This window comes from Drosophila gunungcola, assembly GCF_025200985.1.
Source record: "Drosophila gunungcola strain Sukarami chromosome X unlocalized genomic scaffold, Dgunungcola_SK_2 000023F, whole genome shotgun sequence".
Lineage (NCBI taxonomy): Eukaryota > Metazoa > Arthropoda > Insecta > Diptera > Drosophilidae > Drosophila > Drosophila gunungcola.
The window spans coordinates 393,821-419,928 of NW_026453185.1; the positions used below are offsets into that span (position 1 = coordinate 393,821).

At 38.0% G+C, this 26,108-nt stretch overlaps 2 protein-coding genes across 4 annotated transcripts in view; one reads left to right on the top strand and one right to left on the bottom strand.

Moving 5' to 3' along the window:
• Positions 1 to 677: 677 nt before the first annotated feature.
• LOC128260478 (uncharacterized) lies at positions 678 to 25,379 on the bottom strand. Its single transcript, XM_052993524.1, has 3 exons — positions 25,204 to 25,379; positions 1,206 to 1,480; positions 678 to 963 (listed from the first exon to the last, which is right to left on the bottom strand). The coding sequence occupies exons 2-3, from the start codon at positions 1,258 to 1,260 to the stop codon at positions 815 to 817; spliced, it is 204 nt and encodes a 67-aa protein (XP_052849484.1). The 5' UTR covers positions 1,261 to 1,480; positions 25,204 to 25,379; the 3' UTR covers positions 678 to 814.
• Positions 1,873 to 26,108, top strand: part of LOC128260464 (cytosolic endo-beta-N-acetylglucosaminidase) — a 51,230-nt gene continuing 26,994 nt past the window's right edge. Inside the window, exons 1-4 of one of the 3 annotated variants that reach the window (XM_052993500.1) lie at positions 1,873 to 2,269; positions 4,964 to 5,201; positions 5,702 to 6,019; positions 6,896 to 8,183. In XM_052993500.1, the coding sequence (XP_052849460.1) occupies positions 1,987 to 2,269; positions 4,964 to 5,201; positions 5,702 to 6,019; positions 6,896 to 8,075 (2,019 nt within the window). In that variant the 5' untranslated portion in view covers positions 1,873 to 1,986 and the 3' untranslated portion in view covers positions 8,076 to 8,183. Of the gene's footprint in view, positions 2,270 to 4,757; positions 5,202 to 5,701; positions 6,020 to 6,895; positions 8,184 to 26,108 lie in introns of those variants that run through there. The other 2 variants (XM_052993502.1, XM_052993501.1) reach the window with 2 other exon arrangements.

Genomic DNA, 26,108 nt, shown 5'->3' on the forward strand with positions numbered 1-26,108 from the left:
GCCCCTCGTTTTAAAAACTGATTTTGTTTTGTTGTTAATGGAATAAAAATGTAAATAATAATAATAAAGAAATAATAATAATAATAAATGCAGCAATGGTGACTATTTATTTTAGTTGTTTGTGGTTTATTTGTAGTTTCTATTTAAATTGGGTTATGTTTCCCAAAGCCGCTTGATTTGCGCCCCTTTTAATATAATATAATTATTGAATTTAATTGAACCAACTCATTAAAAAACTGTTAAAATTACAAACATCCGGTCATAAATAACTTTCACATTCCATTTAATATTGTATATTAATATATTTTATATTTTGGCAAATTCAGTAACATGGTTGGTTTTTTAAAGTAACTCTCTCTAAATATAATATGCTTACAACGATTTCCATAGGCGACACAAAAAAAATTCAACGCATTCAACTGCCTTGGGCTGCGAAGTGGGTTCCATAGTAATAGTGCTTATGGTGGGTGGTTGGGTGGAATGGCGGAGCTTCTGTGGGTTGGTGGCCTTGGTGGTTTGTATCTCCCTTTGTTTAGCTGCGTCAGCCCCAGCTGCGGGCGCCACAGATGTCAACCACAGTCCAAGGAATGACGGTGACGGCGGCTTGAGATCCTGGTCGCGGAGGTCCTTCCTCAGCTCCTCTGGGACTTCCATCTCCCGCCTTCCCAGCACCCTCCTCCACTTCCACTTCCATTGCCATGGGAATGGGAACGGGAACGGGGATGGGGGTGGGCTCGGGCATGGGCATGGGGATCCTGGCCTGGTCCTGGGGACCCCCGTGCTCCTCCGTCGATTGGCAGGCCGCGTACAACAACTATGCGGTCACGTAGTACTCCCTCTGCCGCTTCTGGCACTTCTCGCGCGCAATGTAGCACAGGGCGATCGTGATCAGCAGCACTATGGTCACGCCCATGCCAATGCTCACCCACATGATCTCCTCGTTGATGCCCACGTACGAGCGACCTGCAGAAGCACACCAATTAGTTTGCTATTTTTACAAGAAGAGATCGAGACAAGCCTAAAACGGTGCCAGAAATAAAATTAAAAGTAAGGAACATAAAAAAGGTAGCCATTTGGTTGCAATAAAATAAAAATAAAAATTAAATACAAAATGTGGGTAACAATTTTTGGGGGGCTGAGGCACTGATGGTACTGACATAAAAGACTTGAAGGGCTGACAGCCATTGAAGTCCACCCAAACTCACCATTGTAGTAGTGATTGGAGTAGCCGGCTTTGCCAGCCACGCGACCCGCTGGCATTTTGCGAAAAGTTCAGCCAACTAATAAATTAAAATGTGCGTTGCTTTTTCTTTTTGTCCTATTTGGCTCGTTGGCCAGGATAAATGTACGAGATATTTGTTGCTTTTGCAGCTTTATCGGATATTTCTGGTTTTTTTCTCCGTGTCTTTTTTTAATTACAATTTATGTGTTTTGCTTGCAATTCGCTTTCGTGCAGATCCTTGGGTGGCGCCAGTTTGGGCTAAAAGAAAGAAACATAAAAATATTAGTTTTACGCTAAAAAAAATGAAGTGACAAAAAATTGGGGTCAAAAATATGATATGAATTCAAATTTGCGCGGGTCAAATACAAGCGTTATGCAGCACTTCCAATTCTTTGTGGGCATCATATAATCGATGTTTTTTGGCGGGATATATTAATGTTTCATTGAAGTTTGAAATAAAACTAAAAAGGCCGATTTTGGCTTCACGTAAATAAATAATTTCTTGACTTAAGATTAATATTTCCTTTTAATATAATTCCTTTTTATAATATAAATTTATTGTTTCCATTAGAGATGGATAGACATCGATGATTCGTGCCAAACATCGATGAGACCGATATTTTAAAAACATCGATGTTGGCATCGATGTTTCGCCACCTCTAGCATCAGCTGCTTAAGAAAATAATAATAAATGCAAATAAATAGTGACACTTTAACTGAATTCAATGTATTTAACTTAAACACATAAGGTCTAAAAGTGCGAAATGGAAAATTCAGAGCATGACAAGGTGAAAAGCACCAGCAAAGTGATCGGAAACAAAGAAATACAAAGTGAATACGCCAAAAATGCCGGCTTTTTGGTGCCCAACGAAGATGAAGAAGAAGAAGTTGTTCGCAATGAGAAGAAGCAGTTGGAAGATAAAGAAGAAGAAGAAGAAGATCTGAGAGACAAAGAGAAGGAAGCGGTAAATTGCGCGGGCAAGAAAGAGACAGCTGCGGCCGAAATGCAACAACAAAAGTGCCTGGGTACAAGCACCTGTAGATGCCGTAAGTCCTTTTCTTTCACACCTAAACTTTTTCATTACCTCTATTTCAATGAGAGATAACGGGAAAAATGCCTTATCTCTTAAACTTGTTCATTACTCATCCCACAAATTAACTAATGGTTTCCATTTCACATAGAAAAGATTTATGTAAATTTTACATATGTATCTGAAAATATATTTTAAAAATGGCCTTGCATTGTTTTACTTTTTCTTAAAAAGCTAATTTACTTTAAATGGTTCATATTTATAAAAAGATACACTGTCTTAAAGAATTGATTGTTATATAATTAGGCTAAATAATTTAGGATGTGTTATGATAGTAATAAATTACTATAATTATTATTATAATTATTATTATAATAAATTGAGATAGTCCAAATTCATTAATTCATGTTTAGTTTTTACAAATACATATGTACATATTTTAAATCCTAAATCATGTGCAATTTTATTTAGATTAAAACTTGTAATATATTCATATTACAAGGATTATTTGAGTAACCCGCAACAGCGTAGTGCCAATCAAGAGCCGTTTACGGACACCAGCTGTCCTTTTTTCCCTTTTGCAATATCCGAACCATAATGTCCAGACATGCGGCTCATTCGCATGCATCGCTTGTTCCTGGCCAGAATCCATATCCTGGCATCCGTGATAGATTAAAGTTACGCCCAGGCACAAATTGCATGAAAATGCCACGCCTCTCGTCCTTTTCCTCTGCCATTTATGCATCAGTTGCAAAAAGTTTTTCACAAAACACTGGGAGAAAAAATGATACCGAACATCATTTTTCAAGGGTTTTATGGAAATCTCTACCAACCAACTCTACCAACTTTAATATACATACGAAATTTTTATCAACATTTTAAGATTCTATATCAAAGTGCTTATAATAGTATCTTTGAATAATGAATTCTTACTGGCTTACGTGTCGTATGAGTAATTTCAATGCAAACTAAAATCATACAATCAAAATCAAAATATGTAAGCCAATGGGAATAAATTATTCGATCCAATACCTTTATTTAAATCAATCTCTCAAAAAAAGGCAGCCATTAACCTTGTTCGCGCTACAAATTTTAAGGGACTGCAAATAGTTTTATTTTCTTTTTTTTCGCAGTGCAGCAGCGAACACAACAGGAAACGAAGCGTCCTTCCGTTTCCATTGCTGCCGTTTCCATTCACTGCTGCAACTGCAATCGAAATGAGTGCGAAGGTCGCTTTTGACCAGACCCAAAGCCCAAAACCCGTTAGTGAAGTGGCTTTAACTCGGTTTTCGTCTTGAATAATTCAGGCCAAAAAATGGCAAACTAGAAATGAGTTGGAATTTTCGGGGCTCACGTTTTCAAATTGGGGAAAAACCTGGCAGTTTGGGACCCCAGCGTTATGGACGATTACGGAATCATTTGTTTTCGCTTTCCCGGGGGAAAACTTTAAAGGAAATATCCTGCGTGGTAATGAATATAAAGCGTTTGGCCATTATTTAACCGCGCATTAAGTGCAGTTGACGGTGCCGACGGCACTGGCTAATTGAAAAGCGCCAACTGCAACAAACGAGGGTTAACTTAACCCCCAACTCACCCCCGATGCGAACACGTTTACTCTGATTAACTGGCAGCTCACGGGTATTTACGGACCGCCTTTCTTTCTGGTTAGCTACTGCACAAGCTCATTAAGATTGCTAATTTCCCCCTTTGTCTTGTGGCGCTCAGAAAATCGCATAACTTGAGATATTACTGCTTACAACTGCGATTTAATATTCTTATGATTAAGAACATATTGGGAAATTGGGAATTTGGCTGAGTCTGCTATCTGTATTTATAATGATTTACTAAAAGTAAGCTTTGAAAGATTTGAATTCTGATTTTATCAAGAATTTAAGCACTTAAACATGGCTTAAAAGCTCCAAAACATGTTTAAAGGTCGCTCGAAATATCAAGCATTTACTATGCTTATAAATAATAATAGTATCTTATATCGGAAACATACTGTTTAAACTTAATTAGGTAATTATCAGGCTATAAATATTTTTTAGAATTTTATTATTTAATAAGTTCAGGAATTTGCATAATAGCTGCATTGAATCGCTCTTGAATTTATCAGGCGGAAATAATGTTCAGCTCGAGAGCTTGACCGTAACACAATAAGTGGGCTAAGTGTCGAGAGCGAAAATTGAAAAACTTTAAGTGTCTATTCGGAAAATTGAGCGGAAAACTTTACGATAATCAATAAAAAGCATGAAATATTTTTAACTGCTTTTAATATGAAACGTAATGCAAACTGATTTATTTAATTACAAGAAAATGCTTAGTACACAAGATAAAATGTATTTAATGCATCTGTTTTAATAAATCTTTTGCCTTTGAAAAATACAAGCTAAAATAGTTTAAAATACAAATTATATATTGATAAAACAAAATATATTTTTTTAAATATCTATAAGAATATCGTTTTATTAGAAAATGTAATATTTGTTTTCTGTGCGACTCAGCCTTAAAACCACCCACATCCACCCATTGCCATTTGATTGCGGTCGCTGCGCAAATTATCGAGATAAAAACGCAGTGAAAAAAGCTGTGGGTGCCGCATTTTCATTGCTCATTGCCCACTAATTCCCCAAACGGTTCGCATCCGCGAAAAGATCATAAAAAACAATGTCTCAACGGCGTCGGACTTATATTTCCTCCTCCCTGGCAGCCCAACTGGAGGCGGAGGCCATCAAGGACAATCGCCAGCTGCTGGAGTTTCGGGTTCGGAGCAGGGACATCGACTGGCGCCAGTATGTCCAGCCGCTGGACACCGCAGTCCGATCGGGAGCGGTCTACTTGGAGCGGCAGGCGGACTTCGTGGGCAGCCACCGGCGACCTGTGACCGAGGCCAATCGCAGGGAGCTGCTCGTCTGCCACGACATGATGGGCAATTACTTGGAGGATCGGTGAGTATTCAAAAATATATATATACGGATATTTTACAAGGCAATCCGCGTTACTAACAACTGACAAAAGAGCAAAATATGGAGACTTCGCTTTGAAGAATTGGTATTACGTTTAAACTTAAATATATGATATGCACTTATCAGCATTACTACTGTTTGTTTTTAGCTTATAAAGCTTTAAATAAATATAAAGATAAAAGCCCTATTTGGTATTGTTAGTTTTTAACTTTAAGAAATTATTTAAAATGTATTATGTTTCCAGTTTCACCTTATAATAATCTGCATAATCTTTAGTTAGCTTTTTTATTAATAGATAAACATTCGTAAGTGATTTCCAACAGATTTGAAACCATTTGATTTGTTTTGGAACATTACTATTAAATCGACAAAGCGAAAACTTCTAAGAAGACTTTACCCAAATTTAAATTTAACTAATAAGCTTTAGTAAGGGCCAAACTTTTGATAATTCAGTTTTTAATTGTTTTTCTCATTCCTTGCAGGCACTTTCACAGCTCGGAGAAGTACGACGACTATCGATTCGTGCACTGGTCAGCCGTGGATTACTTTTGCTACTTCAGCCACGAGTACGTGACCATTCCGCCCAGTGGCTGGCTGAATGCCGCGCACCGCCACGGAGTGCCGGTGGTGGGCACGTTCATCGTGGAGCAGCCAGGACGCCTGGAGGAGGTCCTGGCCAGCGAGGAGAGTGTGGAGCGGACGGTGGGAGCCCTGACCCGCCTGTGCCAGCACTTCGGCTTCGAGGGATGGCTGGTCAACGTGGAGGTGGCCGTTGCCCCGCGCAATATGCCCAATCTATAGTGAGTACTCTGTCAACACTTCATCCCGAATGGGTTTTTTCGTAGTCTTTTAAGTTCCACCAAAGTTCATAGTCGCTTAAATTGATAGCTAATAATCATATTACTTTACTTTAGACAAATTTTCAAAAAAGCACAAAAGTCACATATCGGCTGTCCAATTTATCAATGGCTTTTCCAATTCAATCCATCATGAGCTGTCGCAAAGTTATACTAGCTTTTTTATTTTCACACCAGACGGATGTTGACTAGCTACCATTTAAGTTTCCTTTAACATAAGCTACGAATGCATGTTATGCACGAACAACAAATAGCTAAACAAAATATGAGTTAAATTTAACATTCATGGGTCAACAAACACGTAAACTTTTTTATCATTATATAATACAAAATTTGTATTAAAAAAGTTTAGTTTTTATTTTAAAAAAACACCCAAACACTATTATGAAATTAGATTAAGTGCCAAAACTAACCAAATTGTCATAAAATTAAGGAAACAAGGTTTTTTTTTCCCATTATTTAAGTCACTTGAATACTTTTTGGGTCATTTTGGTTTTTGGATGTTTTTTGAGGTCATATTCGAACATGTCCAAGTATCAAGATCAAATTGATACTAAAGTTCATTAAAACTGATATTATTTCTTATTCTTTTTTTTCTGTGTACTTTGTTCAAAAATTGTTCCTTGTAAACCAAAACCAAACCAAATTTGGTGTTTAAATGTGTGTGTTTCATCAGTGTTTTTATGATATTAAATTCTAAAGAAATTTTAAATTTGTAAATATCTGATGCAACTGCAAATAGTTTTACAAGCATGATATGCAGTTACCCTTTGACCCCTTTCTACTGATCCCATTATCCTGTTATCCCACTATCCCTAGCCGATTTGTCCATGAACTGACCGTCGCCACGGAATCCCGTGTGCCCCACGGACGTGTCTTTTGGTACGACAGCGTCACGGAGGACGGCCATCTGCTGTGGCAGAACGAGCTGAACCAGCGCAACGTGGAGTTCTTCCGGCGCAGCCATGGGACCCTTATCAACTACACCTGGACCGAGGACCACTTGGAGCGGAGTGTCCAGCAGGCGGCGAAGGAGCAGTCGCCGCGACACCGCGTCTTCATCGGATTGGATGTATTCGGAAGGAACTGCAAGGGCGGATTCCAGAGTCGGCAGAGCATGGAGAGCATTGCGGAGAAGGGCTTCTCCGCGGGCATATTCGCACCTGGCTGGTCCTTCGAGACCCTCAATCGCTTTGGCTACAACATAAGAAATCCCAGCGGCGAGGAGCAGGTGAACTCCGCCTTCTTGGCCAGAAACGAGGCGTGGTGGGCTCGCATTTGGCCCACTTTGGCCACCCATCCCTACAGTTCGCTGCCCTTCTTCACGGACTTTTGCGTGGGCTCCGGCCGAGCGAGCTACGAGCGGGGATTACGGTCGCCTGGCGAGGATCGACCCTTCTTCAATCTGTCGCGGCAATCGCTGCAGCCCTCTGTGCCGCTGGACAGGAATGCAGTCCATCATTTCGAGGAGGCCTTCGCCGGTGGCTGCTCCCTGCTGATCACGAACTACGAGCGCGCCTTCCGGCTCTTCGTCACCGACTTCGAGCTGACCCGCGGCGTCTTGCTCCTGGGCTATGCCTATAAAATCAATGGAAATGCCGCGGCCATCGACTTTGATTTGCTTCTGCGAGTCACTCCGCTGCAGAGGAATAATGCCGATCTGTACCTCTTTTGCGGGGACTATCGTGGCGCCATTGTGACGCCACAACGCTGCTATCTCTCGCCCTTGGACGATGTCCTGCCCCGCGCCCATGCCAAGCTGCCGCAGGACTCCAGATCGCTGGGCCCGGGCTGGCAGGTGCGCTACTACCTGGCCAGGTTCGATGGCCCTGTCAGAGTCCAGGATGTGGGGGTAAAGTGTCAGCGCCCGGCGGAATCGACGGCGGAGGCCCAATTGGGCGCCGTTTACGTGGAGGCCCTGGCTTTGGAGGATTTGACGGAAACGCGCACGGACATTCCAGTCTACGGCCAGAGCTTGTGGAGTAAGCAGCCGGTTTAAACACTCAGTTGGTTAGCAAAAATATCAATTTTTTTAATACTTTTAGGAAGTGCATAAACTGCATTAAAAATTAATTTCTTAATATGTATCTGTGTTATAATAAAGTAAATAAACAAAACGATGAGAAAACTTAAAGTTGTGCAATACCTATCTTTCTCTGCTAAAAGTTGATAAACAAGTTGTTACCACTGGGAGATAAATTGGTTGCTGGTTTTATGATCGGAATAAAAAATAAATAGATATGCTTTAAAATTTGTTTTAAAAAATTTTAAGAAATTATCAAAATATTCGTTTTTAAAAATTTATGGAAAAGGCTATTCCCCCAAAAATATAAAGAAATAAAAATAAAAGTCCGCATTGTTTTTGTAGAAAGTTGGTAAAGAACCACAATTTGCAGGGTCCAGAAAAAAATGCAAGTCTGGCATTTTTGTTGAGATTTTTCAAATGGGGTGATGGCATTTTTAATAAGATTCCATTGTTAAAATATTTAAATAATTTAACATAAAATGTTTGCATTTCAGGAAAAGGGTCTTGCCGTCAAAATTGTTTTTCATCCAAACTAGAGTACGTAAATCATCTTTTCTCATTCCGTTCGGCTCATTCCACTTTCCATGGCCTTTGCCATTGGCAGTCATTTATCAAGGCCCATTCTTTCATTTGTGACGAGTTTTGGCGGGTGACTCAAGCATCCTGGTTCTCCTTTGACCCTCCGTTCTGCCAGAAATTGACTTCAATCGTTTAGTCACCGCTCCTGGCACTTGGCCACATCATTCAACTACGCTTCACTTCACTTGGCTCCGCACAAGTGTCCCTCAAACCGCGCTTGGCAGGCTGCCAAGCTGGCTGGCCTTAAACAGTGACTTTGAAACTGTGTTTTTGGACAAGTTATGCTTTATTTTAATGGCCCGACATTAAAAGGAATTTTTAAAATATTTTAAGGAAGTTTACAACAATTCAGTTGCAGGTTACACAGCTTGTGTTTTTATTAGCATACCTTATCGACTTAATTTAACGTTTTCTATGGCTAAACCTTTTAATACGCCTATGTTAAATACTCGAAAATGGTGGTATTTATTTAATGAACTAATGATGTTTAATTTGTATCCTTTATGCTTAATGTTTGTCATTATTTTGGTAGGATAACAATTAACATTTGTTTTCTGCTTCATGTTAATGCATATAAAATGGCCTAATTATTGTTTGAAATCCAGATTAAATGAGCCAGAAAACAAAGTATTAAACTGTGCTTAATTTAAATTCGGTATATTTATTTTGAAACGGTTCGTGGCCAACTGTCCTCAAAATTTGCATTTAAATTTGCTGCAATTTGAGCTCCAACACCTCTAGGACCATCCACCTAACCTTGGTTGGGTAATTTTTTGACATTTTAATGCAGATTTTCAGAAAGCACACGCTGTTGACATCATTTCTGTGTGCATGACAGCATCTGCAATTCCCGAGTCTTTTCCCCCAGTTTTATGCCGTTTTATTTGTTTAGTTCTCCGCTTTCTGTTTGACTTTGGCTTTGGCTTTGGCCTTCCTCTTCAGCAAGGCTGCTTTGAATTTCCGCGCCTTTTTGGGGGCGCCGAAGCGGAAGTTGAAAAAATGGGGGGCATTTCCGGTCAAGAGGGTGCTAAGTCATTTTGCTTCTGCCTTTGCTGCCTTTCATTGTGAATATTATCCCTCTTGCTGGCTCGGCCTGTCTGCTTTTTGCGAAATTTATGTTCGACTGCCGCAATTAGCCACGCCCATCGCCCACTCCCCCCGCCCCCCCTTCTGACCAGCGCCCATTTTAGCGAGACGAAATCATCCTGCCACTGACCGCATTTCAAAGTGATTACAGTCATCAGTCGGAATGCATTGATTTGGCTGCGAATGTTTCTGATGGAAATATGATGCGAAATTGAATAGATAAAATCGATCAAATCGGGCAATTAAAGAAGGTGCACTTAGAAAAATTTGTGTAAATATCAAAACTGAAATCTTTATTTGAAGTGACAACTAATCAAATTCTGAAATTTGACTCAACCAAGTTATTTATAATTTTTAAATATTTAAAAATAAATGAGTAACTTAGTTGTATACTCGCACCCAGAATAAAATTTACAAATTCTGTTAAAAAAAAAAACAGAGTCACCCATGTAATTTTGAAATTATTATAACATTATTGTTAATATCAATTGTTTATGTATTGCTTTTTTAAAGAAGCTACATATTTAAGTAGTGAGTGTCTAAAATACATTTAAAATAAGTTTGGGTACTAATTTAAAAAGTAGGTTAATCTTAAAAATATTTTGTAAGCTTAACAAAATGTATCATTCCATCGCAAAGACTATGTTGTCTCAAAAATCGGAATGGGTATTGATGAATTTTCTTTCTTGTGCATATCCAAGTTCTTTTCAAATGCAGAGCTAGTTTCATCACTCATAGCCCCTCAAAAACGCGCAACTCTTTAAATTCTCCCAGTGGTTGAGATCTCATATTTAAGCAATTTATTGCTACACAAAACCAGAAAAAATGGGGCAAAACCCAAACAAGCTTGGGGGCCTGACCTAGATACGGATTTTTGGTCGGAGGATTCCAGGACAGGTGGCACGCAAACACAGCTGCCCTTTAATGTGCATTTTTGGGCTGGGATTTTATGCATTTAAATGGAAATGTAAATGCAAATGGAAATTGAAATTGAATATGCCAGCAGGTCGAGATGTGAATGTATCTGTCAGCTGTCCATTGTAACTCGAAATTGCAATTTACGGTTGGTCCGAGGTCTGCGGCTTTTTGCTCTCTGATTTAACCTGAATTGCAAATGAGGCGGAACAACCGATCAGCATAAGTGCTAACATATGCAGTCTCAAAAAATTTAAAAAATATTTCTTACAAATGTTTAATTTTTATTAATATTTGTGTGCTTTTGTATTTTGTAAATTAATAAATTTAGTTTCAATATTTAAAATTGGTTTCTTGCAAAGTATCTCTAGTTCTTAATATATAAATAATTGAAATCTTTTAAATATTTATTTAAACCTCTTGCCCTTCGATGTATCTCAGATTTCAATAGGTATAAAATCGAACAAGAAAAGGAAAAAGCCAAGAGCAAGCACTTAGCTGGCCATGCAATAATAAAATATCTTTTATTGCCATTTGAGTTGGTTTTTCGCCTGCGGGAAGTGTGAGTAGGAAAATGGTACAGTCGTCTTAGTCTCAGTCTCAGTCATTTTCCCCTCCATTTGGGCAGCAATCAAAGCCATATTTCCCGGTGGAGCTTTTCACCCTAATTGCCGTATCCGTTTGCAGATTGCCGGAGATGGCGGAGAATTGTCGCCGGGGCGAAATCAAATTAAAATCAAGTGTGTGGCGATATGCAATTTTAAATTACGTTCACGCACAGCAGCTGCCACGCCTTCTTCTCCGTTTTGCGTGTGTGGGCGTGAAGGCCTTCATTAATGTGGCCAACACGCACACACACTAATGAGTTCTCTGATTGTCTCGGCTGCTGCATCAGCATAAATTAAAGCCTACCATTCGGGCGTTGCTTTAATTACTCCCACCGCCCGGTGGCAAAGTGATCGAAACCACGGACAAAAGCCCACAAAACCCTGTCCTTTCAGCCTTGAAACTCATCAAATTCCAATAATAATAGAAATCGGAATTTTGCTGGCCAAACTCAAAGGGTCAAAATACCCTGAGTGTGAAATCAAAATTTGTATAAATATAATAACAAATTTTTGTACAAATAGAGTTTTCTACTTGATGAGTTCTCAAGTGTTTTTGTAAACATTGATTTATCATAATTCACTTCTCCAAAAAATGAATTAAGTTCGAAGGCATACTATAATTAAAAAATAGAATAAATAATTCATTAATGAAAGGTTTTTTTATAATTATTACTTGTATTGTTTTTAAAAATTTAATAAATGATTTCGAAATAAGCTATTGAGCTTTTTTTTGTTTTAAGAGAACATGTATTTATCATAATTCACTTCTCATGGGCAAAAATTTCTTTAATTTCTAAGATATAATAAAAAAATAGAATATTTGACTTAACAAAAAATGTATAAATACATTTTTAAGCAGATAGCTAAGCGTTTTAAATACCCTTGGCCAAAAAAATGAATTTTTTCCAAAGGCTTAAATCAACTTGCAACAAAATTTAAAACAATGCAATTTCGCTTAAACATTGTCAACTTGAGCTCTTGTATGCTAGATGTTTGTTTCCAGGATGCTGGGCCTAACCCTTCTGGCTGAAAACCCATTAATGTAAACAATCGCTGCTAAATTTGCTCTTGGCTTCGCTTAATGGCATTCAATTTGGCCCAAACACAACATCAGTGGGCTCAACATAATTTGGGTCAAAATGGATTTTGCGTTTTGGCTTCTGGCTTCTGCCTCCTGAATTCTGTCTCCTGAAACCATGCATCAAGTGTTGGACAGGACATAACATGAATATATGCTGCCTTGCTTGCTAACATGGTCTTCAATTTTCATTAGGCTTCCGTGATTAAAGCCCTCAGCTCCATTTCAATCGATGATGGCAGAGCGAGTAATAGATTTCCGCTGTGGCCACACCACAAGTCCACTGGCGAATTTATTGGGAAATTGGGTGAAAGTGAAAATGCGATTTAATGCAAGGCCGTCTTTCAGTCCATTTTCCCCAAACATTTTTCTCCTTTTTCGCAGGCAGCAGAGCGTCAAATCCTTGAGGCCTGAACTCCTTTTTTCCTCAGGACATGTGCGTGTGTTTGGCTCTCGCGGCGCCTCATAACTTTTCCACATGGCCAGCACAAAAAAAAAAACCAAAAAAAAAACCAAAAAAAAAAACAAAGAAAACAGCACGACACCAAAAAATATTTCGGCCCTGTATTTGGTTTTCCTTTCTCGTTTTTCCCTTTGCTATAGTCAGGAAAAACCAAAAAAATGTGTAAAAATGCTTTTGCGGCTGGCTTAGATCTTGACATACTCTCTAATGAAAATTAAGCTTTGGAAAAGTAAGGTATGTTTTGTAAAACAAATTCAAGGAGAGCGAGAAAACTAAATAATGCGATAACCATATTTTAAAACCCTTTAAAATAAAGTGTACTGAAAAAATAAAAGTGTTTAAGAGTTAAACAAAAATAATAAGCTTTTACATTGCTTTGAAAACCAAATAACCCTTAAACCAATAATAACAGGATATGGAGAATGTTTTCTGAAGCATTTGCTCGTACAGAAAAACTCATTTCTCTTGTTTGTCGTCGCCGCATTGGCTAAACATTCATTATTTCGCCTTGGGTGTGACGACCATCTGTCTCGCATCCATCCGCCATATACTTCCATAACCGTATCCTCCGGATCTGCCGACTATATCTCGACTATTGAGCAGTATATTTTGCTGACGCTGAGCAATTGTTTGCGTTTTCGCATTCCACTCGGCAATCAGTTGGGCAAACAACAGCCCCCGAAGGTCGAAGGATCAAGGGTTTATTATGGCTGGGCAAACTGATGGAAAATGCAACAGGCACAGCAGCACCTTGGATTTAGAAGGCATTGTGATTGTGTTTGCTGAAAGGCAATGCAAGTTTCCCATGTTGCTAGAGACCAAAGTGTATTTGGATAAGTCCAAATGTCTTTATAGTGCATAGAAAAATGTAAAAACATTGTAGAACTCTTGAAATTCTCCTACATTTTATTGTATAGTTAGGATTTGTTTACTTGTTCGGAATTTCAGAGCAATTTGTGTAGATACTATATCTCTTCTTTTTTCGATTCAGTTCCTTTCAAACTCTGGACAATGCATTTGCTTTGCCAGTTCAACTCAAACTGATTGCAATCAGCTCAACGTCACTCAATAACATGTCATTTATCAGGCTGACAAAGAGTCTTAACTGCAACCCCTTTTTCAACGACTTTTCCGACAAGATTTTCCTCTCCCTCTATCCGCATCTTTCATTGTTGGTCCTGTTTTCAGAAAAAACCTTGACTTGGTTTTCAAATACCCTTACTTATTAATACTTTGACCATTCAACTTTAGAGTGCATTTATTATAAAATAATATATGGGCTTAAAGAAGAAACGTTTCCTACCCCCCATAAACCCTACAAAGTTTATATGTACTTCAAAAGTATCTACATTCGAGTTGCCTTTTTTATAACAGGGCAATAAAATACCCGACTTTGGCAATTTATCTTGTGTTTTTTATGCTTGTTATGTCAACCCTTTCTTAATTTTTAATGGCCTCATCAATTAATTTAACCATCTCAACTGGGTACAAACTTGACTTGTTAGTCAAGTGATTTGCAGTCAAAAGGATGTCGCTTTTGCTGTCGCACAGTTTGAGCAGCACTTTGACGTCAGTCGCTGTCCTTGTTGTTTGGCTATAAAAGAAAACATCATCAGGGCAAGTTTTGCCAGCGCGAAAATGATGTGAAGTTTCCTCCACTCCCAGACCACTCGCTATTCCGCTTTTCCCAACTTTGTGTTGATGAGGAAAGGCAAGGAAAACACACATATACACAGGGATAAAAATGGGGCTTTATGTCGCGAGATTTTACTGCATAGTACGTCTTAGTGCTATAAATTTAATTCCCGCATCTCAGAAATTTACCACCTAGAAAATACTTCGTGGCCTGTTAAATTTGGTTTTAAATCTGCACTTTAAACATTAAAACTTTGAGGTAAGAATATGTTTAATTTTTAAATTTAATTAGATTGCAAATCAGGCGTTTTGAATTTCTATAACTCTTTAAAAGTAATATAAAATAATTAAATCTTGATTCAAAAATCATTATTTTATTATGAAAAAAATAGTACAAATTTAAAAACAAACTTCAAAAAAGTTGATTTCTTAACTGTTATAATCTCTTTGAAATTAATTACATAAATTATTTTTAAATTGAGTTGTAAACAAAATTCTAATTGGAGATCTCTTATAATATTTTTTGATTTAAACTACTTTTTTAAAAATTCCTAAGATTTCGGTGTATTTTGTGGAACAGCGCGTGGAGTTTGTTTATTATAATGGGTTTGTTGTTTACGAGACACGCACTTTTTCATAATAGAAAACTAAAGTTGGCTGACATTTTTTTGGGGCGAGGTCTGAAACTGTAACCGAAACGTTGCCATAAATAAGGGCTCAAAGCAGCCAGCTGTCTGGTCGTCTGGTCGACTGGCCTATCTGCGGCTCCTCTCTCGTCCTTCGCCCGTACATGTGTGCACGAGTGTACGAGGATGTCCTGGCAGCGGTTCCGACGTGACCGAGTCGAGTCCTTCCATGTGGCAGCGACATATGCAAAAGGCCGGCATAAATCAAAGGATCTCCGGGCCCGAAAGGGCAGGAGTGGTGCTATCACGCACTGACACTGACTAACTGTCAGGGACCAGGATGCCAGGACATTGTTGCCAGGACACCAGGACAGCAGAACATCAGGACACCAGTTACCCAGATATATACCACTTGCCAATTGCCTGACCCAAAAAAAAAGGTCAAAGCAGGCTCCGGGCCAGCCGGAAGTCAAACGGTAAAGTTGAAGGTCATCAAGGATGCATATGCAACCGGAAGGGGGCGCAGCAGGTGGCTCAGCCCCAAAAGGATAATCCTGCATTTGCACTTAAGCCGCTGGGAATTGTTGAAAGACTCTTAAGTTGTGTTTAATACAGTAATCTCTCTATTTTCTCTTTTTCAAATATTAAATGGCTAACTTTATTAAACTTTTTTTAAGTTTAATAAATTATAAAAATAATTCTTAAAATATTATGGTATCTGGATAAAAACATTGACTTTATGTTTGATAAGGAAAACGTTTCATTTTTATGTTAAATATATAAACTAATACTAAATATTTTAAAAGAGGTTGTATGCTTTTATAACATCAGTTTCATCATTATTTTTGTATTATTTTTTTTTTTTTAAATAACTTCAGTCTTTAAAAGTTTTGTTCAACAAACAACATTTGTTGCTTTCAGCGAAAACTAAATGTTGTTTGATGTACAAGATAATCTATGAAAATCTTTATGTATTATCTATTTTCTGCTGAAATTAGTTTTTCTCTGTGCCTTTTCCCCCCAAATATTATCTCACCTGAACGCAAAGAAGTTAAGCCAAATTTACTGTGATTGATGCCATTGCCCAACTGTTTGTGTTGGCCAACTTCTCTTGACGGCAATCGCTTAACGCAATTAAATCTTGTGTGTGCGTGTGCTGAGGTGTGTGTTCCCGATCGAAGGACTTTTCCAACTGCCAATCACCTGCTCAATGTGTCATCCCGAGTGACATTTTGCGGCTATGTACGTTGAATAAAAAATATTTGGCCAACGCCCAGATTTCAATGTCGACAATGCAGTTTTTCCTCACTTTTCCCTTCGCTGTCTGTTTCAATTAAAAATTTCCACAACAACCCTGAAAAGTAGGCAGTGACGTACAAAAAATAAATTATGTCGCCAGCCAAAAATGAAACAAAACTTTTTAAGTGACATTTGCCAGCTCAACGCGACGCTTTTCTCCTTCTCTCTTAAATTATTTGCTACTTTTGGCAAAAGTTTCACCCTCGCCTTGGAGCTCGCAAAATGCGAATAAGAATTTCCAGGAATAGAACGCGTATTTTCCGCACTTTCTTCTAAGCAAATGGCACGTTCCTCTTAAAAATTCTTATATCCGTTTCCTTTTTTCTGATTTTGAGAAGGTCTTATTGTGTTTTAATTAACTTTCCAACTCGCATACATGCATGTGTTTGTTTGTGGAGAAAATTGCACTTGCCATATTCATTTTCGCCATTTTCACATGAACAGTGAAAAGAAAACAAGAAATTTTAGCCACATTTCATGGTTTAAGAACCATTTGGAAATTTAATTTAAAATGCACATTTGGTTTGCACAATTTGTAAAGGTTTTTAATAATGTAAACCCTTTACAGTATAAAATGTATTATTAAAATTATATATTATATATAGTAAGCACTAAATTAATTTTGAATATATATAAGACAAATTAAAACTAAGGTGGAAGTTTGAGAAGCTAATAAATGTTTGATGTATGATAGGATAGAGTAGGGCCACGATAATCGTTTTTAAATCGGCTGGGGTTGTGTGCCTTAATCTGCAATAACGTATATAGTATGCCCCATGTATGGACACCGACCACGTCAGCTTATAATAACTGGCCAGAGAATTCCCAGCGGGACAGGATAATAATGGCTGGCGGATGGGGGTTCGAGAGGAGCCCAAAATTAATTAGACAGATTCTGCAACGAATGTGGCAGCTGCATTGCGAACTTTGGACAGTTTTGGCCGGCAACGGGGCCAAAAGCAATTCGCAAAACCAACGGATGAACTCCAGCAGCAGGACCAACAAACTAATGGCCAGAGAAAGTTGCAAATGTCATAGCATCAATTGCAATGAATTATGCGGTAGTTTCGCAGGAGAATTATGCATTCTGAATGCAAAACTTCTGCAGTAGCTTAACTAAATTCGGGGGTAGCTTACAAGACGACTACAACTTCCGGAGACGTTTAAAAACAGTTATGAAATTTATACAACTAGGAGATACTAACAAAAGTGGTTTTACTTTACTTGACTGGCGTTTTATATGATTATTATGATTAGTTATGAAAATCATACAACTAAGAAATAGAAACTAGTTTTCTTGACTGGCAATTAAAATGATTTGATTTATTTTCTTAACAACAATCTTCACAAATACAATATTTTAAATGAAATTGATTGCTTTAATGGCGCACAAAGGACATCCCGAACAATACGACAGTTGACAAATCATATATTTTGTCAACAATAAGCTAACAAAAATCTTAGAAAGCAAATGCTTGTTTTAAGGACTGCCATTTGTTGGGGTCACTGCAAAGCGAAGCGACTGGGACCACTTAAATTAATGCCCTTGACTTCAGGGGAACTTGAGTAATGAACTCCGCACGAGAAACCAGTCAAAGCACTGCCAAAAGAACTGCTCGACAAACAATTAGCAGCCAAATGAATTGTAAGACTGGGATGGCAGGGAACAAGTTTCCGTAGGTTGGGGGACTTTTACGGAATTCTCAGCTTTTCTCGACACTTTGGACGGGATTTGTGAAGTAAGAAAATGGGTAAGTAAGTAAGCCGTGCTGACGGCAACACCAAGTACCTGCCACATTTTATGCATGTAAGCAGGTGGCACGGCCAGCAGTATACAAATTGCCAAGTTCTACACGAGTGTCAACAGGCATTTGTGGTGTTTTCTCCACAAGAAACTTGATTTTGATCTTTTGTATCTGGATAAGCCTATGAATGTTAAATTGGAATTATCCCAGAAACTTTTAAGCCTTTGTGTTATGTAAACGCCACAGTTATTGCATAAATTGTGTACCAATTACTGAATTAAATCGGAATATATAAATTGAACGTACATTTATCAACAAGCTTTTTGGCTGACAGAAAAAAATTTATTTGTAAATGCTGAACAATTTGTAAGCCGCTTCACAGACCAAATAAAAATTTCACTTATTTCCCTGGCCACCCTGAAAAATGTATGTCCTTGTTTGGCCAGGACATATTTGGGATATTTCGGCCAATAAAAAAAAGGGCGTGGCTCGACAGTTGTCATAATGAATAAATATTATTGCCAATTAAAGTTTGTGTCTGCCTGATTTATGCGCTAATTAGCTTCTGAAAGCATATGGTTGTGTTTGGGAAAATCTGGGAATATACACCATAAATAAGTGGTGTATATATATGTAAGAAGAGCGTAGGCCAGGGTCAAAGGTGGCAGTAAGGCGTCTCAAGTGGTTTTCACTTTGCTTGGGCTCCAAAGTGAGTGCGTTTCTATCTCCAATTCATCCTGCAATTTCTTTGTCTGCACGGGGTCTTAACTGCTCGGCAATTGGGTCAAAATGTCGTTGGCTCAAACACACACTCGTGTGTGTCCGTAATCTGCGTCTTTATCTCCTGCCTCGAAGGATACTGTTTGCTTTGAGACTCATACCGTTTGCCGACTCCTTCAAAACTTTTTGGCCCACTTTCTGCAAACGATTCGGTTTTATTTTTTCCCGCTACAAGCACTCTCACTTGTCGTGAATACTTTATAGGGAAGTTCTTAGATGAAATCATGGACCATATTTACCTTCTTTGGCTGAGTTTCAGTTTCTTTTGGATACTTTCCAAGTACTTGTTTGCAAACTTAAAATAATATACAACTTTAAGCTAACAGAAAAAAAGTCAATCTTTGGAAAAGTACTTTATAATTTAAAAAGTTCCAATTAATATTTATTTAAATTATACTTTGACTATATATTTAACCTTACATAATTTTATAAGTACTATATTTCGAATATTTTATTCTTATGTTGTTTAAATACTTTTACTGTGGAAGTTTTTTTGAGTGAATTCGAGTCGTGAATAAATTAAGTTTAAAGCTAAAGTTATTCTTTTATGGCACAAAGTTTTCCTTATGTCCAAGATTAGTATACTCAAATCTGCAATAAAAAAACTTATAGCCCACACCAATATACATTTATTCTTGACCATTTTTATGACTAAATATATATGTGATGTTCACTAAAATATGCCATCTTAGCAGATTTCCCTGGCTTTCATCATTTTATTTTGTTTTGTATATATTTTTCTTTTGGCCAGGAATTGAGAGATGTCTTCCGCCGCCTTTCCGACTTAACTATTATTTTATTGTAGTTTTGGTCGCTGTCTAACGACGTCTCAAGTGCTTACAAAGCTGTCTAGAATCGCAGAGACAGGACCCGCCCATCCCTGCACCTCTCCCCTATTGTGGCTGTACCTCCGGCAGCACTTTTCCATTTTCCATTTTCCGACCTCAGGGCCACCACCCTTTTTAATGCCACCCTTGTTTATATTGTTCTGTTTTGCATTATCTGCAGGTTTCCGCACAGATGCCTCCGAATGCACGACTTAAACGACATTATCCCACTTTTAATGCGCCGCATTCAGTGGCGATTTTGGGGGATAAGTCTAAACATATTTTAAGATTAAAACTGAATTTTTATAAAAATATTTTACAATTTTTAAAGGGTTCGTGAAAAAAGAAACAACATTTTTAAGACTTACATGTCTTAAATAAAGAAATATATATTTAACATATGTCAAAAAGAAACTCTTGTTAAGAAATGCTTAAATTAAAGAGCATTTCTTAAAATACTTATTTTTTAAATTTATTTAAAGACACCTAACATATATTGAAAAAAGCTTAAAGCCCCCTTAAAACTCATTCCTGATTTAAAACCCCCTTTTGATGTTCTACACGGGATCCTATTATTGCTGCAACTGTTTACAAAGCAAAAAAGTTGCGGGCGAAATAAATTGTGGCTCGATAATAGAAGCTGAAAAATTGAGAAAATGGGAAAACCCTACACGTGTCGATTCGCAAAATTGCAAACTGTGAAAATTCGCCCGCCCAGAAATCCTTGACAACCCGAAACAGGGGCCTAGATAAAAAAAATAAAAAGGTGAATAACGATGTAAAGTTCGCCATGCCGGTCCGAAGTTTTCTTTACGCAATCATCATAAATTAACGACTTTCAACAAGTGGCAACAGCAATTGTGGAAAATGTGAGAAAAACAAAGAAAGTGTGGAAAAGAAAACTGAGAAGGTGAAACTTTTCCGAGAGCAGGGCGGTTAGAAAAGCGAGAAAATCTCGCCTGGTTGGTTTTCAGTTCATAATCCTTTACCTACGTTTGCTCCTCCAAATTCGCTGCTCCTTATAAATTCTTTTCAAATATATATACCCGATCTTCACGAGTGCCCACTTTTCGAAATTTTGTTTGACCAATTATGGATTAGGTTGGTCTGAATTTACAATGGCCCGCGGCAAAACACTTGGAAAAATTGTTCTTGAATTGATTTTGAATATTTATTGCATTAAAACAAAACAAATTCACAATATTAAGTTTATATTATAAGTGTGGATTTTATTATTTTTTTAACAGCATTTTTAAACTACACTTTTTAGTGTCTTTGAAGAAAAGCTAAGCATATTATCATTACTTGTAAAAGATTAACCTCATAAACCTCATGTCTCATGTTTTGCATTTTAAACAATTGCCAAGATGAGATTCAATTAAGTGATGTTTGTTGAAATTAATTTAAATAAAATCTAGTTTAAATCAAATCTCATTTGAATACTTGAATATGTACATAGTTTCATTCAGTTTGATCTCTGTGTGAAGTTATCTTTCAGTTAGCAAGACAGCAGTTTGCTGAACCGAATTATGTTCGTGCATATTTAAAATACTTAATGAATTTTATGAAACTCGACGTTGTCTGTTCGCGTTTGACGAGCTACACAGACCGTTCTAAGGGGCGTGGGAAAAAGGGGCAAAAGGGGGGCGGGGCAAGGACACACACCGCGCCTGTTGCTGTGGCCATGGCGGTGGCGATGGCATAATTGAGGAAGCATGTACTCCACTTTGGGGAGTCTCTGGTGGTGAAAGTAATACATATGGAGGGGGAAATTGGAAAATAGTTTGGTCGGGAGCTGGGGTGTTGAGCAATTTGGCCAACTATCTCCCTACATCCTTGGCTGATTTTTGGAAACAATCCACGAATGGCACACAATTAAACTCGGGAAAATGTTGTCTAATTTTGTGGAGCTCTGCCGGGGAAAAGCAATTTTTGTAGTATAGATTGCCCGCTGATTTTCCACAACTGACTCGCAATTAAGGCGGGGCAAAGGTGCAAACTACTTTCAACCGAAAAACGTGACCAGTGTTTGTTAAAAATTAAATTAAACCTATTTCTTCAATGCACTTGCAGGGTATAAATAAATAAGCTTAAATGGCGGAATTTATTGCATTAAAAATTAGAATAGTTGCATATTTATGTAAGCTTGGATTTGCACAAAAAAAAAAAAACATTTGCAACGCCACTTAATTAACAAACTAAATGGTTCTTATCATATTTTGTTTATTTGATTTTAAATACCAAAATCTGTTAGTTTTACTAAAACTATAAATAATAAATTATGTGCAACATTAAAGTAAAGTCTCTTGTGTGCAGTGCGAAAACACTTTAAAGCTTGATAGGAACGAACAATAGACGTCTAGGAAAATCCGTCAAGGAATGGGAAGCATGTGACATATAACCGTGAAAAGAGCCAAGGGAAAGCGGTGGAAATTCTTTGACCGGGGAAAAGCGCACAAAGAATGACACGAAGTCGCCCTTTGAGAAAAGCCCATCATAGACGAATGTAAACTAAAGGGGGACTAAGGAAAGGCAGAAGCAAGATGACTTGCCCCTCGGAAACTTCAATCAACTGGAGATTTCCCCCTGAAACTTGCAAATGACTAACATTTGCCACCATTGGGAGAAGTATTTTTCACTACAACTAGAATAAAATCAATCAGGGATATAAATATACATAGAAAGTATTCCAAAAACGGCAGCAAAAACGATAAATTTCTAGGAAAATATTTGAGTGATTTCCATGGACACATTTATATTTTCTATCGCATTTATTGCGCATTTTAAGCAAAAAGAGTCATAGAGAATATATTTATATTTATTTTAAATGTAACGATAAAGAACACTGAGTGTAAAACTCACTCTGTGCCAAAACAATTAATAGATGTTTGCCATATTCTTTTCAGTAATGTTTGTATAAACAAACAAAATGTAATCATTTTTAAAATAATGACCCATTTTCATCTACCGTCAGAAATTAAAAATGAATTGTATCTTTTAATCCGCGCGGTCGAGGAATTACTCCAAGCAATTGGCTGTGACTGTACCCCCGCTTAACCCCTCCGTTTTTTAACCCATGACTCCCCAGAGAAGCCCGCAAAGATATGCAACAGTTAACAGTCTGACGTCTAATTTAATTGGCTTAGCCTGAGCTCCGGGCTTTCGGCTTAGGGCTCCTCCACTTTACAGCGCTGACAGTCGAGAGTCGACAGCCGACTTGGGGCATTAACCTCCTAATGGCCGAGGGGGTTACCATGCGACCGGGTCGCCGAAAGCATCGTAAAACGCTGCGTATCAAATTATCGTTAGATTTATTGCCCGCCAGCGAGGCAGTTGCTCCCATTCTACACTTTTTTATAGCAACAACCGTACAGCAGAGAAAGTTGTTAACAAAAAGAAATGGGAGGAGTGTCCGAATGTCAGTTGGATTGCATAGCTCTCGATTTATGCGTTCTTTTGATATATGAACATGTAAAAACATACACCTGATATAACAAAAACATACTTTTAAAGTCTAAACAAAAAGAGAGTATATGTAATGCATATAACTTATTCCACATAAATTGTAACCATTAAAATGGTAAATATTTTTCTTATGCCACAAAATATATTGTCAAAATGCAAAATGTTTCTGCTGGCCATTTAATTTCTGTAGTGGAATATTAACATGACTAGGCCTAAAGAATATTTTTCTAAGAATGATGTTTGTAGAGTTGACAGAAAAGGATAAGCTACAATTTTCAGTTTGTTTTTATTTTAGCTCTTACATAGCAGCAATAACAGATTTTAGTTGACGCTCTTCGCCAGTGATATGTGTGGTATTTGCCAAGATTCCATCGGCTGTTGGCCATTTGCAGTTGATGCCAATGCAGCTTTCAATTATGCATGCGTTGCGACAGGTGGTGCCCTGAATCACTCGGCACGCGTCATGAATTTTTCATGATCTATGCAACGCCTCCTGCTGCCTTTTTCTGAATTTCCCAAACACCGCCCTGCATTTTCCAAACCCAAACCCATACCCAAACACCCATTCCCATTTCCATTACGTTTTCCGACTGGCACACACACGTTTAGCTGGCTAGTGCGGATGATTGGAGCGGCATTATGCAGCTCTTTCATCCAGCATTGAAGGCAATCAGTCAGGAGGCGATGGGCGTTATGGCAGGGTGGGAAAGGGGGAGTGGCAGGTGCATTGTCAGATGCATTGCACTTCACCTGGCTGATTACCAAAACGCTGACGAAGCCCTGACAATTGAGAGAGGAAATATGAGAAAATGCAGCGATGTGGCTCAAATATTAAGTATACGACGCACGGGCCGTCTGCCATTGTCTTCTCCAAATACAGGAAGTGACAATGGAAATGGTATAGCTGCAATACACAGACAGTAAAGCACTAAACTAGTTGGCAGTTTGACTTACTCCTTTAGGATTTCAAGAATTTTCCATTAGTTTTTAATCCTTTATAAAGAACCTAAAGCTGCTTATACCAATTATATTCGTTGGTTTGAAATTATAAAATAAATTTATATATTTGAGTGTCGTGCGTTTCCATATATTACTTAAGACAAATATTGCTTTGTTCTTTTATTTTTTTTATCAGCTTAGTTTATGTATTTCTATGAACAGAAATATTTAAATATAAATTAGTTGTTTATGGATTTAATTTCTTAAAGATATACATCTACTTTTAATGAGACTGCCAATTCAGATTGTTTGCTGTCATGCTAAAAAGTTTTAGTTGAAAATAAAACATTATGAAATTTAGTTGACTTTTAAAAAGTGATCGAAATTATGTGTAACTTTCGTTGAAGGACAGTACTTTTAATTTTTTTGTACATGATTGTAGATTTTACCATTAATTTAAATAATTAATAAATACTTTTTTTTAAGTATGAATTACTGTTTCTTTATTGCTGATAAACTATTGTTGTTAATAAGAGCTTAAATATGTTAAAGTATTCAGACTCAATTGGGTTTTATAGCCTTTTATTTAGTTACATACATCCCTTTTTTATTGCCACTTTAATATGCGGTTGATAAATCCTATTTTTTGATTTGTGGTCACAACAACTAGGCCCCCAAATCCCCATCAAATGTCGAAGTAATGACTATGCCAAGCGTGTGTTGGCATAAGCCGAAGGCATTGGCACGATTAACCCACGCGTGATGACAAAAGTCCACAAAACTAAGATGAAATGGAACAAAGACACTCGGGGGCCTCATAAAAACGCCATGTGCGGAGTGGAAATCTTTTTCGCAATAATACGTACATACTGGACCGGGACAAATACGAGTGTAATGAAATGAAAGATTCATGTTAATGGCTTTCGGCTATTCCATAGGTCCATCTATCTAACTAACTATGCAAAGTGTTTTGTGCCGCAGAAACGAGGCACACAATGCCTAATAAATAATAAATCGGCCAGGGATCGCCAGAAAGGGCGGATGACAATCGCTCACCTCCAAAAAAAAAGGGCTAGTCAACGCCTTATCCTTTTCAAATGTTCGGCCGTACCGGGCCAACGGGGCGTATGAGCGACACAGCGAGGCGAGAATATCAGAAATCCGAAAGCAGATATCAAGTAGCCGACAGCGGAGGCGACCTGCCACAAGGCGACACAAAAGCGAACTGAGGCTCCCCATCCGGCGACTGGTGGCCGCCACAGCCACATGGAAATGATGCTGCCTTGCACGAAGCCATAAACTTCGGCTCCGAACGCTCGGCTTTCCGAGTTCCCATCAAAACAGGGGGAGGTGGCAAGGATTTCTCAGTCGCGGAAGGATATTTCCCGGCTTGGGCACACATTCGATGGCGGAATATTCGAGCAGGTCCAAATTAGCACCTTCAAAATACAGATGGAAAAGAATTTAAATCTTACTGACCTTAAATTAATTTAATTTGTAATTTACATAAAAAAAACTATTTATTTAAACAATTTACTAAGTAAGCTATTCACATTTAAAATTTTGTAAAATAAATTAAATAGTTTTAGACTTTTTAACGTTTACAACGGAAAATTTAAAAAAAAAGTCTATCTAATACATCAGATATTATATTTCAGATCAACACCTTCTTTTACAGATATTTTCTTAAGAAAATTAAAGTTCAATCCATATTTTAGATCTAACCATATCGGAATAAAAAACTAAGAGGCCTTATGAAAGTTTTCATCTTCTGACGAAGTAAATTCGCCGTGGAATTTGTACAACTTTTCGGGCCACCTCTGTTATGAGGCGTAAACTTGAGGCCTGCCTCTGGGCCACGTTGACACCTGAACTCGGCTCTGTCCACGCAAAGTCCGGCTAATTACCCTAGTGTCCGTCCGTATTCGGTGACACTTGGCGGCACGTTGACCGTTTCCTTG